General features: G+C 26.5%; 1 protein-coding gene across 2 annotated transcripts; it reads right to left on the reverse strand.

Annotated features, from left to right (window-relative positions):
* Nucleotides 1-2,244: 2,244 nt before the first annotated feature.
* LOC113850040 (transmembrane protein 56-B) lies at nt 2,245-7,117 on the reverse strand. Of its 2 annotated transcripts, none has more exons than XM_027480358.1 (9): nt 6,878-7,105; nt 6,394-6,542; nt 5,032-5,120; nt 4,802-4,940; nt 4,015-4,089; nt 3,743-3,864; nt 3,580-3,655; nt 2,659-2,718; nt 2,245-2,558 (listed from the first exon to the last, which is right to left on the reverse strand). In XM_027480358.1, the coding sequence occupies exons 2-9, from the start codon at nt 6,514-6,516 to the stop codon at nt 2,424-2,426; spliced, it is 819 nt and encodes a 272-aa protein (XP_027336159.1). In that variant the 5' UTR covers nt 6,517-6,542; nt 6,878-7,105; the 3' UTR covers nt 2,245-2,423. The 2 variants fall into 2 exon arrangements, with proteins under 2 accessions (XP_027336159.1, XP_027336160.1); XM_027480359.1 differs by having other exon boundaries at nt 2,271-2,558; nt 6,394-6,528; nt 6,996-7,117.
* Between the last annotated feature and the right edge of the window lie 7,163 nt (nt 7,118-14,280).

The following is a 14,280-nucleotide window of genomic DNA, read 5'->3' on the forward strand; positions in this document are numbered from 1 at the left end:
TTTTATCTAATAATTAAAAAATATAATAAATATACGATATATTATTAATTAAAATAATTTAATAAATTTTTTAAAATATTATATCAACAAATGAACTCATATCAATAAGAAAATAGTTTAAAATATGTAAATAAAATACTGAATAAATTATATAAAATATAATAAAAGTTATTATTTATTTATTATACATATTATGTTGTGAACTTTTGTAGATTAATAATATATTAAAAGTTTGTTATATTTTTATTAATTATTAAAATGAGAGGGAGCATTAATCTATTTACTTAAACTTAAGGCTTGAGCTGATCAGTTTTGAACAAGTCCATTGTCGGATTAACTTAGCTAAAACAACTAAACTAAACAGGTTAACAGGTGTTTTAGAAATATTTTATTTTAATGTTTTTAAAAAAATTTAATTATTGATTAAAATTTATTAAAAGTTATAAAATACTAGTGAATTTGATTAAATTAAAAATAAGATTTACATGATATTTATGATTTAAATACATTTCAATTAATAATAAAAAATATATTTAAAAGTTTATTGTTAAATTTTGTCCATCTTGTTGTTCATGCAGGAGAGATAATTTTAAAAACAAAAGTAAGGGTACAAATTATTAATAAATTATGTGCAAAATAAAAAAGATCAAATATTTTAAATTATATTTATTATAATTACAGCTTTAATATAAATAATGAATAAGGTCCCATGTCAATAAAATGCAGTTTTTAAAAATAATTTATATTTTGGGCAGAGGACAACAGAAGCAGTTGTCAGGTTCATGTGAAAGAAAAAAGTACTATAAAAAGAGTTTTGTTTTGGTCAGAATCCAAAAATCAAAGATGGCAACGCCAGAAAGCTAACATTTTGGTATAATTCAATATTGGAATCTTTTATTGCATCAGTTAAGGAAAATGGTTGAGAGTTGAGACCTACATCAGTAAATTTTGTGTATTGTAAATAAAAAATTTACTTATAAATTAAAAAGAATAATTTTTTGTTAATTTTTTAATTTGTATACTATTATACAAAATAAGAATTTATATATAATAATATTTTATTAAAAATTATAAAATTTAATACAATCTGATGTAATAATTGATTAAATGTTGCAGTTTTTAATATAAATTTTTTGTTTATTATTTTTTTCTCATGCATAATATTACACTTTTTTTTAAAAAAATATTATTAATCAAAACGAGTTAAAATCCATAAATATCATATTATAAATTTTAACACTTAAAGCTCTTAATAATTTTCAATATAAAATTAATTTAGCCGTTTAATTATTTTATATTATTTTCATCACTATATATATTAAATTTTATACGATTTAAATATTTATAAATATGTTATCTTGAAATTTAATATTTATTTAACTGTATAATTTAGCGAAAAGAGAATAACTATTATAAATATTTTTATTTAAAATAACTATTAAAATATTATTATTTATTAAAAAATATATACGGGTAGATTAGATTCCAGGTTCCATGGTTAATTGATCATCCATTTTTAAAATTCATTATAAGCAACAAAATAGACATTTATTGAGTGGCTTTTTAAGGTCACAATGGGTCATTAATAGTTTTTAATTTTATAAAACTGCAGAAGATCTCACCCGTTAAAACTGAGAAGTCAGATTTTAACGAAACATTGTCATACTTTAATCAACTTTTTTTTTAATGCATGTGCCAACTTAAAAATATAACAATTTTTTTGTTAAAACATTTAATATTATAAAATTCAATGTATTTATAATATTAAATGTTATAAGTTTAATAAAAATTATTTAATTATTTTCTATTATGTATCTTTAAACATATTTAAAGAACATTTAAACAAAATTTTAAAAATTGTTAGTCTTAAAATAAAATTTTGATTATCTAAAAATACATAATTTTTGTATTTGATCTATATTTTTTATTTTTATTTAGTTCTTTTATTAGTAATTCATTATTTATTTATATTTAAGTTAATTCATATAATTTAACTAAAACATGACAAAAATAAAGGAGATATATTTGCTTACAAATCAGCTGTTCCGTCATTCACATGCTGCTGTGTAGGCTTAACTAAACACAAACTCAAATTTGAAAATTTGTGGTTCCAAACGTACACTTCCCGTGGGCTTTTTTGTTTCAAAGATTTTCATTCTATTTGGGAGCTTACACATCTAGTTAAGCAAGAATGAGAGCAGAAAATTGGAGTTAAACCAAGTTTGATTTCTCAGATCCTTTTGTACTAATTCGGATACTTTTAGCTCGTGTTGATTATAATACATTTAGTCACTGAAAAATATATTCAATTGCGTAAAAACAAATATACAGCATACCATTGCGCTGAATCTTACAAGTATGATAAATGGGGCAAAAATGTTAACTGTACCAAATTAGTTCAGTGGCCATTTTTAGTAGGCTCACTAGTTATGTTTTGCTTTTGAAAGGGTTTTAACCATACCCTTGGCAATCTTCCAGAACCAAAACAAATTCATTATTGCCAACACAGGAGGCACCGCAAGCAAGCTGTAAAAACCCAATGGGAAGATCTCTTTGACCTGAAATAGTGGAGAAACAAGTTTGAAATTATTTGCTAGACAACAATCAGAGGAGGATCTGTGAAGTAAAATCTAATGGGTAATCACAGAAAATGCTTGCCTCATCAAAATGGATCCACATGTGGATAAAAAAGTATATGAATAAGAAAATCCTAGCTATCTGCAGCACCGAAAGTATAAAGGGATTAATTAAAGCATATAAAGATATGTACTAGAAGAGCCAAGTAAACTATTTCCATTTTTCCATAAAATCATAGGAACTAAGAGACAGGCCATGACAAAGTTTGGAATAATTGCTAACATCAAAACACTCAACTTCAGCATTTATAGCATGCTACGTGTCAAGAACAAATTATCTTAAAAGTTGAGCTGTTAGGTGAGCGCGCATAAATAGTTTTTTTTATCTCTAACATGTCCCCTTCAAGTAAAATAGCCCTTTGGTTTTCGAGCATGGATAATTTATAAGCCAACTACCTACCTAGTGCTGAAATGAAACTTTTGGTTTGAAGGATGAGAGTGACAATGATCAAAGACTGGTTACAGAGGTTTTGATATCATGTTAAGAATCAACTATCCCGAAAAGCCTAAGATGTTTGTTAAAGACACCTAAATGGTTTTATATTAACACTGTTTTTTAGTTGAATGAAAAGGCTTTTAGTTGAGTGAAAAGGCACCATATTCATATTTAGACACCTAGTTAACCTACCTAATTTAATGCTATTCTTTTACAAGCCTTCTAAGGCTTAAGCGAGTCGTCCAAATTATTTGTGAACGTACTAAAAAAACACTAAACAAGAGAATGAATCTACACGAGGTTTCCTACTCAAGCATGCAATATGCACCACACATTTTGTCGCAACCCTATTGACTATAGCTTCCAGTTATCTTTGTTACCATGGCTACTTGTTCAAAACACAATAATAGAAGAAAGAACCAAAATAAAACCATACATGACCATAAGCAATTCCTTCAGGTACTATAAATGAATTAGAATTGAGATTAAGAGTATATTTGACAGTACCAACCACCCGAAGAACAATGCAATGCCATTCAAAATGTACAGTTTGGAGTTCTTATGACCAGAAATGTCCAAGTGCCTGTATATGTAATTGAAGTAACAAGTCAATGTTAACTTAAGTTCATGAAATGATGAAATCAAATGAATGTCTGAACATCAGATATACCATCTTAGATTTACAAAAGGAGTTGTGCTCTCAGAGAAAAGAACCATCAGTATGTAGATCTGTCCTTGACCACTTAGCAAAGCTTGGATAATTGAAAACATGGACAGCCCATGGTGTAAAACCTAAATACAAACAGATGATATTAGCTTACAACTTCCAAATCAAATAGCCTGGAAACTGAGTTCAATATACATAAAAAATAAAAACCATAATGTTTGTTACTATATAATATATTAAAAATTGCAAGAAAATGTAATATATTTTCGGCTTACATATTCCAAACCACCCAAAGCTGGAAAATGCCAAAGAATCATTGCCAGATCTGTTAGAAAATAACCTATAGAAATCTGTAAAATGAGGGGAAAATATAGAAAACAAATCAACAAATAAGCCAACTGGACAATCATCTTTTTTAATAAGGATGAAAAATAATGTTACAATCAAATATGAGATGAGAGATATCAAAAAAGAAGAAACTGGAAGATTAAAGTATAAGTGAAATGGGAGATTAAGACTTAAGAATGCACCACCACCAGCATGTGCATCAGACCAATGGGGAACTAGCAGTTGGCATGACATTTCTGATTTTCAGTCCCAACATGCAATACTTGTCAAACTAACACTCAGTTCCTAACATTCACAGTGCACAACTGAATGGTGCACCATGCGTACATATGAAACTTTCCTCTTTGAAAGGGCAGGCCATAAAGGTGCCACTTGCATTTATCAAAAAAGCTACACAATCTAAAATGAATGCTCCAAAAGAAGAGACAGGTTCATTCTTAAAAGCACTACAACCTAGACAAATGAAGACTGCTGCTAGATTTAGTAGTTTCCTGAGTACTTGAAGTAGATTAACAACGGAACTACATGCATATTAAATTATAAACAGAAAATACTACAATAATTACATTCACTTCATAGGTTTGTATATTTTATCAATACCCCCACAAGCATCATCATCAATTTAGCTAAACTAGTTAGAATGTAAAAGAATTTAAAAATAAACTTTTATCAGATTAAGCAAGTTAAATTTTCCTTATATATTCATTAACATACCCCCAATACTGAATTAGAGAAAGTAGATGATCTATTAACAACTAGCCCTTCTTGTGAATCCTTATTGAAGATATCTGATATCATCAACAGGTAAAATGACGTAAATGATGCAAACAGAGCATGAAATGTTGAGAATCCCCTGCATTGGCAAAATATCTTAAAGTTAACATAAGAATTCAATTATGGACAAAATAAATAAACAAAGAAATATTTATATAAAGGCATTTTACCGGTTATTCCATTCAATTTTCTGTGCACTGCTCAATTTGCCATATCCCAGGAACAACAAAGAACTCAAAACAGCAGTCAATCTATAAACCTTCAAGAAGAGAATAAAAAAAGGATCAAGTTTCAAAATTGTTAATTGTTAAAAAAATAACCTCCATAATCATATGACTAAAAAATTTAGTATTATCTCCCCTCCCCATACATCTAAAACTAAACATATATTTAACAAAAAGAACAAAGAGAAAAGGAAACGAAAGAACACTATGTGTATCTATATAAGCCTAAGAGCTCAACTCCTTTCTTATTTACACTCTCAACTCACAAGTGACCAAAAGAGTTGAAGACTTCAGGATCTGAAGCTACAACAACAAATTGTGAAGGTTACCTCCTAGTTTTCTACCTAGACCAAGATACAGTCGATAAAAAATTACTTTCAAGGAGATTTTCAGGCTGTTATAAGTCAAAATCCAATTAGATATGGGAGCCACAAAGGAATATACTCTTACTCATTAGAAGTTCAAAATATAAAGTAAGAGCAAGTTTATTTGTACATAGTAAAAGGCATGAAACACTAGTGCTAAATATCATCTCCAATTTATGTTGACAAGACAATTTATATTTGCATAAAATCTGTTGCCAACAAGTAAAGCAATCAAGTTTTCTCTCGAATTGTTGTTACAGAAATGGTGTCACCCACCATAAAACTATTAGTAAACAATAAGACTTAAGCACATTCCTTTGAACTGAAGAAGCTACCAGAGATCACTTAGAAAGAAATATTTCTTCCCAAAGCAGAGTAAGCAAAATTGCAATTTCAGTCCAAGGATGTATCAAAATTACTCACTTGACCCTGCATCTACAAAGCCTTAACCAATAACTTCACCATAAAAATGCACAAGAATACAAGCTCTTCCTACACAATTGAAATACTTTTTTGCTTCGCTTATAAACCATTAGAAACAATGTCATTATACTACAGATAACATCATTACAAAGATATCTAGTATGTACTCACAAACTACATCCTAAACCCTACAGAGTATTAATATGAAAAGATTAACTGCAATTCCTACAGTATGATTATTGACAAATATTAATCCCCTCAAATATTATATTCAATCCTTCAACTGAATTATCACCCATCTTAGTGAAATTTAAGAAAAAAGGCACATCCCTAACTGCCCCCCCCCCCCCCCTCTCTTTCTTTCCTTGTGATGTTATTAAAATGATATTCTACATTTCTGCCCCTCCAAGAAGACTTCAAAATCCTAATTAGGTTCACAGAGACTTAGTTTCCCAAGTCATAAGAAGCATTTGCTACATAAAAGACACAGAAAATTTGATGAACAGCTCATTTTACTTACAAGAACACAGAAGATAATGCCAGCGAAGACAGACCCCAACCATTGAACCTCTTTGGTTGGGATAGCATACCCATAAGAGGAAACCGAACCAACAAAGAAAGCAAAATAGACAGCAATTCCCATTAAATCTACCCGCTGAAAATACCAAACTGCATCAAAACACACAGTGCATCAGTCCATTCAAACGCACTCTATTGAAGCATAAAATACATACAATAATGGAAAGTGAAAAATCCCCACTCAACAAAGAACATCGATAATAATATAATAATAAAATCCAGGAGGCATGAAATAAAAAAAGTCTTGACCAGTAGTCATTATTTGATTTGCCAACTTCAATGACTTTCACCAAAAACTGACCAATCATATGTTCTTGGAAAACAAACAGAACCCCATCAAAAGAAATTAGCTAATAGGACAAAGACAAGACTCAGTTGCTTACATCATATAATAATAATAATAATTAAAAAAAAAGGTGACATACCAAGAAAAAGTGAAGAGGAAAGACAAAGAAACAAGGGCTGCAACTGAGAAGCAGAAGAAAAATGAAGGTTTTTTATTTTGGAAAAAAGAGGGGAAGAAATAGAGAGAAATTGGGGAACCCAGTAACAGCCATTCAATTTAAAGCTTGGAATTTTAGACAGAGTGATATGAGAGAGAATTGTGTAACAGAGCGTATTTGGCAATCTCAACGCAACATCAAAGTCACGCACTACTCGGTCAAAATGTGTGATTGATCACGTTATCCCTTCACATTATTTTACTATATCTTATAATATTTTCAGGTATTAAATGGTGCAAATCAAAATGAAAATTAATTCTTTAGTATATGTTTTGTGATAACATAAATTTATAAAACAAATTTTTGCAATTAATATTTCTAAAAATATATGATAAATTTTTTAATAAAAACAGATAGTCTATTCATACATTTAATTCACTTAAAACTCGTGATTAAATAACGTGGTTTTCCTTTTTATTTAGAGAATTTTGTATAAATTGTATTTTAATAATACAAAATATCTTCTTTGGCTGTCAACTAACATTCTTAGGCGTCAAATCACTTAAAACTTGAGAATAGCGTGGGTCTCCTATTCAGGAAATTTTGTATAAAATTTATTTTAATAATAAAAATATATTAAAAAATTAATCATTTATTGGTTGTCTAACAGTTTTGTATTTTATTTAATAAAATATTTAAAAGTTTAACAACTTTTTCTAACAAGTATCCAATCACAATCAATAACAATTTTTGTATCATAATATTCAATGTATAAATAATATTAAATATTATTTTTTATAAAAAAATATTTTTTCTTAACATATATGCACTTATATACATGTTAAAAAATTACTTTTTGATATATATTTAATATTACATAATAAATATATATAATAAATTTTTATTTAAAATAATAAGATATTATAAAATTTGATGTATTGATAACAAAGTTATAAGTTTTAATAAAGTTTAGTTATTTATTATTATTTATTGTATATCCTTAAATATATTAAAAGATAAAATAAAATATGTAATAATAGGACAAATATAAGAGTCATTTGTTTGTATTTTATATATAACTAGTATGTAGCATGTGTAATACACAACCATTTTATTTAAAAAATATATATTTTAATAATTAAAGAATATACTTTTATAATTTTTTAAAATAATATATAATAAAATTAATTTTAAAAAACATTTTAACTTAACTCTATAACTATGAAATATAAAATAATAAAAAATTATAAATATAAACGCAAGTATTTATAAAAAAATCTAAATAAAAAATTAAGTAAAAATTATTATTTTTAAATTTAAAATAAAATTAAAAAATGAAAATTAAATCAATTTTAATAAAAGAGGGTGTAATTTTAAATTAATTTTAATCTAAAAAATGCACGTATTAATAATATAGTAATTGATAATAAGGCATAATTGTATTTTTTTCTCTAATTTAAATTATTGCTAATTTTGATATCCTATTTTTTAGCTAATTAAATTTATTTTTAGTTAATACTATACAATTATAGTTTTCCATTGATTTTCTTCTATCCAAAACTCATAAAATTTAATTTTTTTATTCCAAATCTATACACATTGAATTAATTAAAGTAACATCTATTTAAAAAAAAAACTCTTTTATTTAATTATGCACTCGTATGTACATAATAAGAAAATTAAAAAAATTGTGTAAAAATTAATTTTTAGATGCATTTTGAAAAAAATTATAAAGGTAATTTTAAAATTTATCTTAAGCAAATGTGGTATACAGTACTTTAGGAAAATTTATTTTGTAGTATTATGATTATTTTTTTTAAATATATATTATTTAAGTAAAATGAATATTTCAATAATTAAATTCCAATTATTTGATTGCCCCACGTTCATCCTTTTTATTAAAATACATAGTATTAGATCTTACCGTTAATTCGTTAAGACCTTGCTGAAGATCAAGTAATTCACCTAAGACTGGATTTTCACCCTTCTTTCTTTCTCTGCAAAACAACCCTCCAATTCACAAAAGACAAGGGAATTCCAATGTTAATCCAAAATTGAACCTAGCTAGCAAATTTCAAATGCAACAACAATATCAATATCAAAATTGCTAAGAAAATGGGATAAAGAGAAAAAAAATCATAATAAAATTTACCATTCTCAACACTTTGATCTCCAGGTACTCATTAGAAAACTCACCATCTAGATGAGAGCACCACCATTGTTTCCTTCCACATAAAAACTCATTAATTTAAGTTAAATGGTTGCCCTCATCTCTACCCATCAAAGAATTCACCCTCTAGGTATCAACCATCCCAAAAACCCTCTTCACCCACCTCTATAATTTATTCTTCTCACCTGACTCACATCACCTGCAAATGATCTATTTTTCAAAATCTTTATCCATTTTTTAGAATCCATTTTTTCAAAATTCTCATCTACCACTCTCACTCACAATCTTTTTTTAGAAAAACTCGTATTTTTATCTTTAGAAATTGCAAAACAATGATAGAAATGCTCTATAAAGCTGTAAATGAACAATGGTGGAGAATTGCTTAAGCTTGCTAGGAAATGCTATTTTATCTTTTTTACTTAGAAAGAGACATTTGGACATTTTTTATGGTGTATTCAATGATTCCATATAAATACACTATTCGAGTTTGCTCCATTAAATTCCATGATAAACATGATAACGAGGGTAAATTAGGGTGAAAAATAATTTTTAAGAATCAAATTAAATACAAACAAACAAAAGGATAGAAAACACGTATAAATATTAAGTGACGATATAGTTAGATTTTTTAAAGAAAAATTGATTAAAAAAAACATAACTTTGAAATAGAACGAATAATAGGAAATTATTAGAATGTTGAAGAGATAATATTCATTACATTACTTATCACATCTATTACCTTTTCAATCTTTTTCATGACGGCATACATTCAAAGAAATAATATTCATTCTATAGTTTAATCAGTAATATATTCATACCCCTTTGACTCACACCTCTTTGACTTTAACTTTTTTCTTCTTATTAAATCCTATTTTATCACAAATTTTTCTTTCCTTTCTTTCGTTTTATCTTTCATTTTATATCACACTGTCTTCTTTCTGCGTACTATACACAAATAGGATTTACTAATGACCATATATTCCTTCTATGTTTGCTCACTGTCCCACTTTAATTCCCCATTAACAGAACTATTTATTAGATGCATATAGAACTATACAAATCAATCTTCCATTATCTGATTCTTTATTTGATGTATATAATAACTTCTCAATGCTTATACCAGCCAGAAGTGTATCATGTCTTTCTTTCTGGATGCTTTGTTTCATTGACTATGAATTATGGTTTGGTTCCTACACATGTATATGATATTCCATTATATTAGAGATAATATTTGTTTAATTAGAGCATATCAACAATATGGAATAAAGGCACGTGCCAAAAAGTATACGTATATAAAATAGTTCCTAACCATATATTCGATGCAATCCAACCATTTATTCAGGCTATGTTGCCGTCATTTGTAATTGGTATGACGTTACAACGTTTACGCAACCCAAACAAAAGTTTTTATCATCAAACATGTTTTGAACGAATCACACCTTCAAGTGGATATTAAACATTGTAATTTTATATTTTTAGACACTTATTAAAAGCTTCAGTAATGCAACCATCAACAGTTTCTACCTAAACAAAAATTTCTCTGGCGAAATGACTCAAATTAAGGGTAGCATATTCAGGCAACTACAACAGCCAAAATCCACAAGGAGGCACTAACAACAGTAACTGGAGTGAAACACATGAACGAATTTATGCTGTTAGAAGAATAGCATTGATTGGCATGAAATATCGTTAGCTTGGTTTTGAAGCAACGAAGTGGGATTCCCTGGTTGCAAACATTGCATGATCGATGCGTCTATATAAGAGTGTACCCTAACAACACACAAAATCATCAAACAGGCACAAGTGCTAAAATCAAAGCACAACAATGTTGTCACGAAGACAGAGATCAGGAAGGAGGGAGAGGTTGAGAATAAGAGAGTCACGAGGACATTTTAGATCAGAAAAGAAGGACAGGTTGAGAATAAGAGAGGTAGATTATGAAGAGAATGGTTATTCAGATGATGATTCACACCACAGTTCACGCAACACATTTGACAACCAAGGAAATGGTAAACAAGACTTCACTAATTCAGACATCAACAGCAACAACGATAACTTTGATGCTTCTGACAAAAGTATTGTTGATCATTCTGACAAAAGTGTTGTTGATCATTCTGACAGAAGTACTGTTGATCATTATGCTCCCGCTAAGCATTATCATAATCATTATCATTATCATTATTATTCTGATCGTCAGTGCCAATGTCAATGTCATTGTCAAAACTAATATTATCTGCATATTATATGTAAAAGAATAAACTTTCACTTGAAATTGAAACCCCTGTACTATTTCTTCTTTCAATCTCATCTTTATATCATATATATATATATATATATATATATATATATATATTCCTTTTTTATAATCACAAAAAATATTGTAGAATTTTGTTTACCCAATATCACCTCTAGTTTACATTTTTATTTTAATTATTCACGTCGTGTGCTTTAGTTTGGAGTACACGTGAAATTGAAATTTGTAATTTTCGTTTTTTTGGAGCTGCTATGTTGTAATAAAATAATTATTTATGGTGAATTTATTTGGTATAGGAAACAAATTGTTTGACTGGAATTAATTTAAAACCTTGTTGGTTTTTAAGGTGCCAAAAGATAAAACTAAAAGTTAACGAAAATAATATTACATATTTTGTTCCCTAATTTCATCTACCAAAACATTATAGTAAGAGTGTATTAATTTAAATTAAAAATCATTATTGTTAATAAAATCAGATCACAGTTCTACCCTTGAACTGATTATAATCTATTTGATCGGTTGTTCAACTAAACAGCTGTAAACTCATTTTACAAACGATTATTAATGCACGTTTTTTCAAAGGGGAAAATTACAATCTCAAAATATAAAAATATTTCATGTATATATTTTTTTTAATAATTTAAAATATTTAATAAATTATCAAAATATATAAAATACTTTTAGCATGTATATTAGTTATAATAGTATATATGTTAAGTTAGTAATATTAATAATTTTTCATAGTCCTGAATTAATTGGACTTTGATATTAAATGCACTATTAATAATCATAAAATATATTTCTATTAATTATAATATATTTATTAAGTGAGTGACTTTATATAATTAAATATTGCTAAAATTATTTTTTAATAGATTTGATATCTAAAAGTGCATATTTAAAAATTTGATTATTTTTATTAGTATTTAAAATAAAGTCAGTTTATAAGCATATTATAAAATAGAAATAAAAAAAACATTGATGTAATATACATAAATTGATAAATATATATAATAATTTATTTTTAAATTTTAATAATCTTTGTTAACAGTATAAAAATTTATAATTATTGCAAAATTTATTAGCATCCTAATTTTTTAAAACTCATATTATAATAACTTAAATCATTTAATTAATAACTATTGATATTTATTAAAAAAAATTGAGAGTTGTTATATTAATAATAAATGATATACAAATAAATAAATAAATTTCAGTTGGCATTATGGTTTAAACTATTTGTGAATTTTTGTAGGTTTTAGTTAATTTGTATACATAATACATTTTATTCTTAATAAATGAGTGTGAAGTCCTTATATATAAAAGAGTGAGAGACCTAAGTCCAAATCATTTTATAATTATAGTTAAAAAATTTGAAAAGTTACTTAATCACTAAAAAGATATGAACTTCTAAAAAAGTAATATGACTTAACTATATGTTTTAATTTAAATAATTCATCTAATGATAAAAAATTTATTACTTTCACTCTCATATAAAAAAAGTCTTTTCATTATATATAACGCCCATAGATGTGTATAATTTACAAGAGAGACAATCTCGCTCAAATAAAAAAGATACACAATACATTGACGCTAATTTTCTCGACAGTTAACGAATATTTTTCTTTCTTTTATGCACAAAATTCAAAGTAAAGTTTTTGTTTTTTAAAAAATTAAACATTTATCACTTAAATTAATTGTATGTTGGTCATCAATAACATATTATTATTATTATTATTATTATTATTATTAAAAATCTGCTTTATTGCCTATTTATTTGATTACGGGCAAGTTTTAGATTATGATTTTTTCAAAGTGTTCGATATAAAATACTCCTATTTTAAATTTTATATTCTTTCTTACTTGCTGAAGAATGGATTGAAGCCACTAGCTAATGCCCACTTATGCCAAGAAGAAATGGGACTGAAAGGGGAGCTTAAGGATTTGAAAGATCAATTTAAAATGAGAGTATTTTTTTTTTCTAAAGATGGACTATCAAAGTCCATGTTTGAAAAAAAAAATATAAAAAATCACATTACTCCTGAGAATGAGAAAAGAATCTTCAGCTTTTATGGCAAAAAGAAATGGGATTGAGAGGAGATTAAAGATTTGAAAAATAAATTTAAAATAAATACTTTAATCTAAAGAATTATACATGAGATATGCATATGTAATGTTAACAAGTTTTAGGAAGATTTATCTATAAATATAAAGTGTTATTATGTACACTTTTTTTTATCCAATTTAATCTGGATCTAACTTGAATCGTGCATCTGGACGTGGTAAGTAAATTTATTATTGAAATCTTTTTACATATATAAAAATTCAAATTTAAAACTTTAATTAAGAGATATTGAGTCATCTACCCCTCAGACTAATTTCTTTAAGTATTATCATGTATACTTTCTAAAATTCAAACTGATCAAACATGTATAGACTAAAATATTTTATTATTATTATTTCTAACTAAAATTTGAGAAGGCTAATAAGCATCAATAATCCATTTCTGTTTGCATTTATATATTCTGGACATACATTACAAGCAAAATTTTCAAAATGTGGCATTTTTTTTCTACTTTATTACCCCCACTTTATTTTCATAAGGCTAATAACCATCCATTTCATTAGTGTTTGCATTTGGTCACGTCATTTTGTTATTCGTATGACTTTACCCAAACAAAAATTGATGATCAAATAACAGCTTGGAACGAACAACTTGTATGGATAGGTTAAAAATATATATTTAAACAACATTTGGAGACAACTATAAATTGTTTCTTCTATTTTTTAAATGTTTAAAATTTTTATTTCTTATTTATTTTAAATTTAATACTTTGGATTTTCAATAATAACAAAACACGATAAAAAAATCAACACATATAAACAAATGATAGAACTGGTGGATAGATTAGCCTTGGCAACAACAGTAGTTTTTGGGTGTGCAGCACGTGAACGAATTTA

Source organism: Abrus precatorius, unplaced genomic scaffold (genome assembly GCF_003935025.1).
Source record: "Abrus precatorius isolate BTA unplaced genomic scaffold, Abrus_2018 Scaffold9, whole genome shotgun sequence".
Classification (NCBI taxonomy): Eukaryota; Viridiplantae; Streptophyta; class Magnoliopsida; order Fabales; family Fabaceae; genus Abrus; species Abrus precatorius.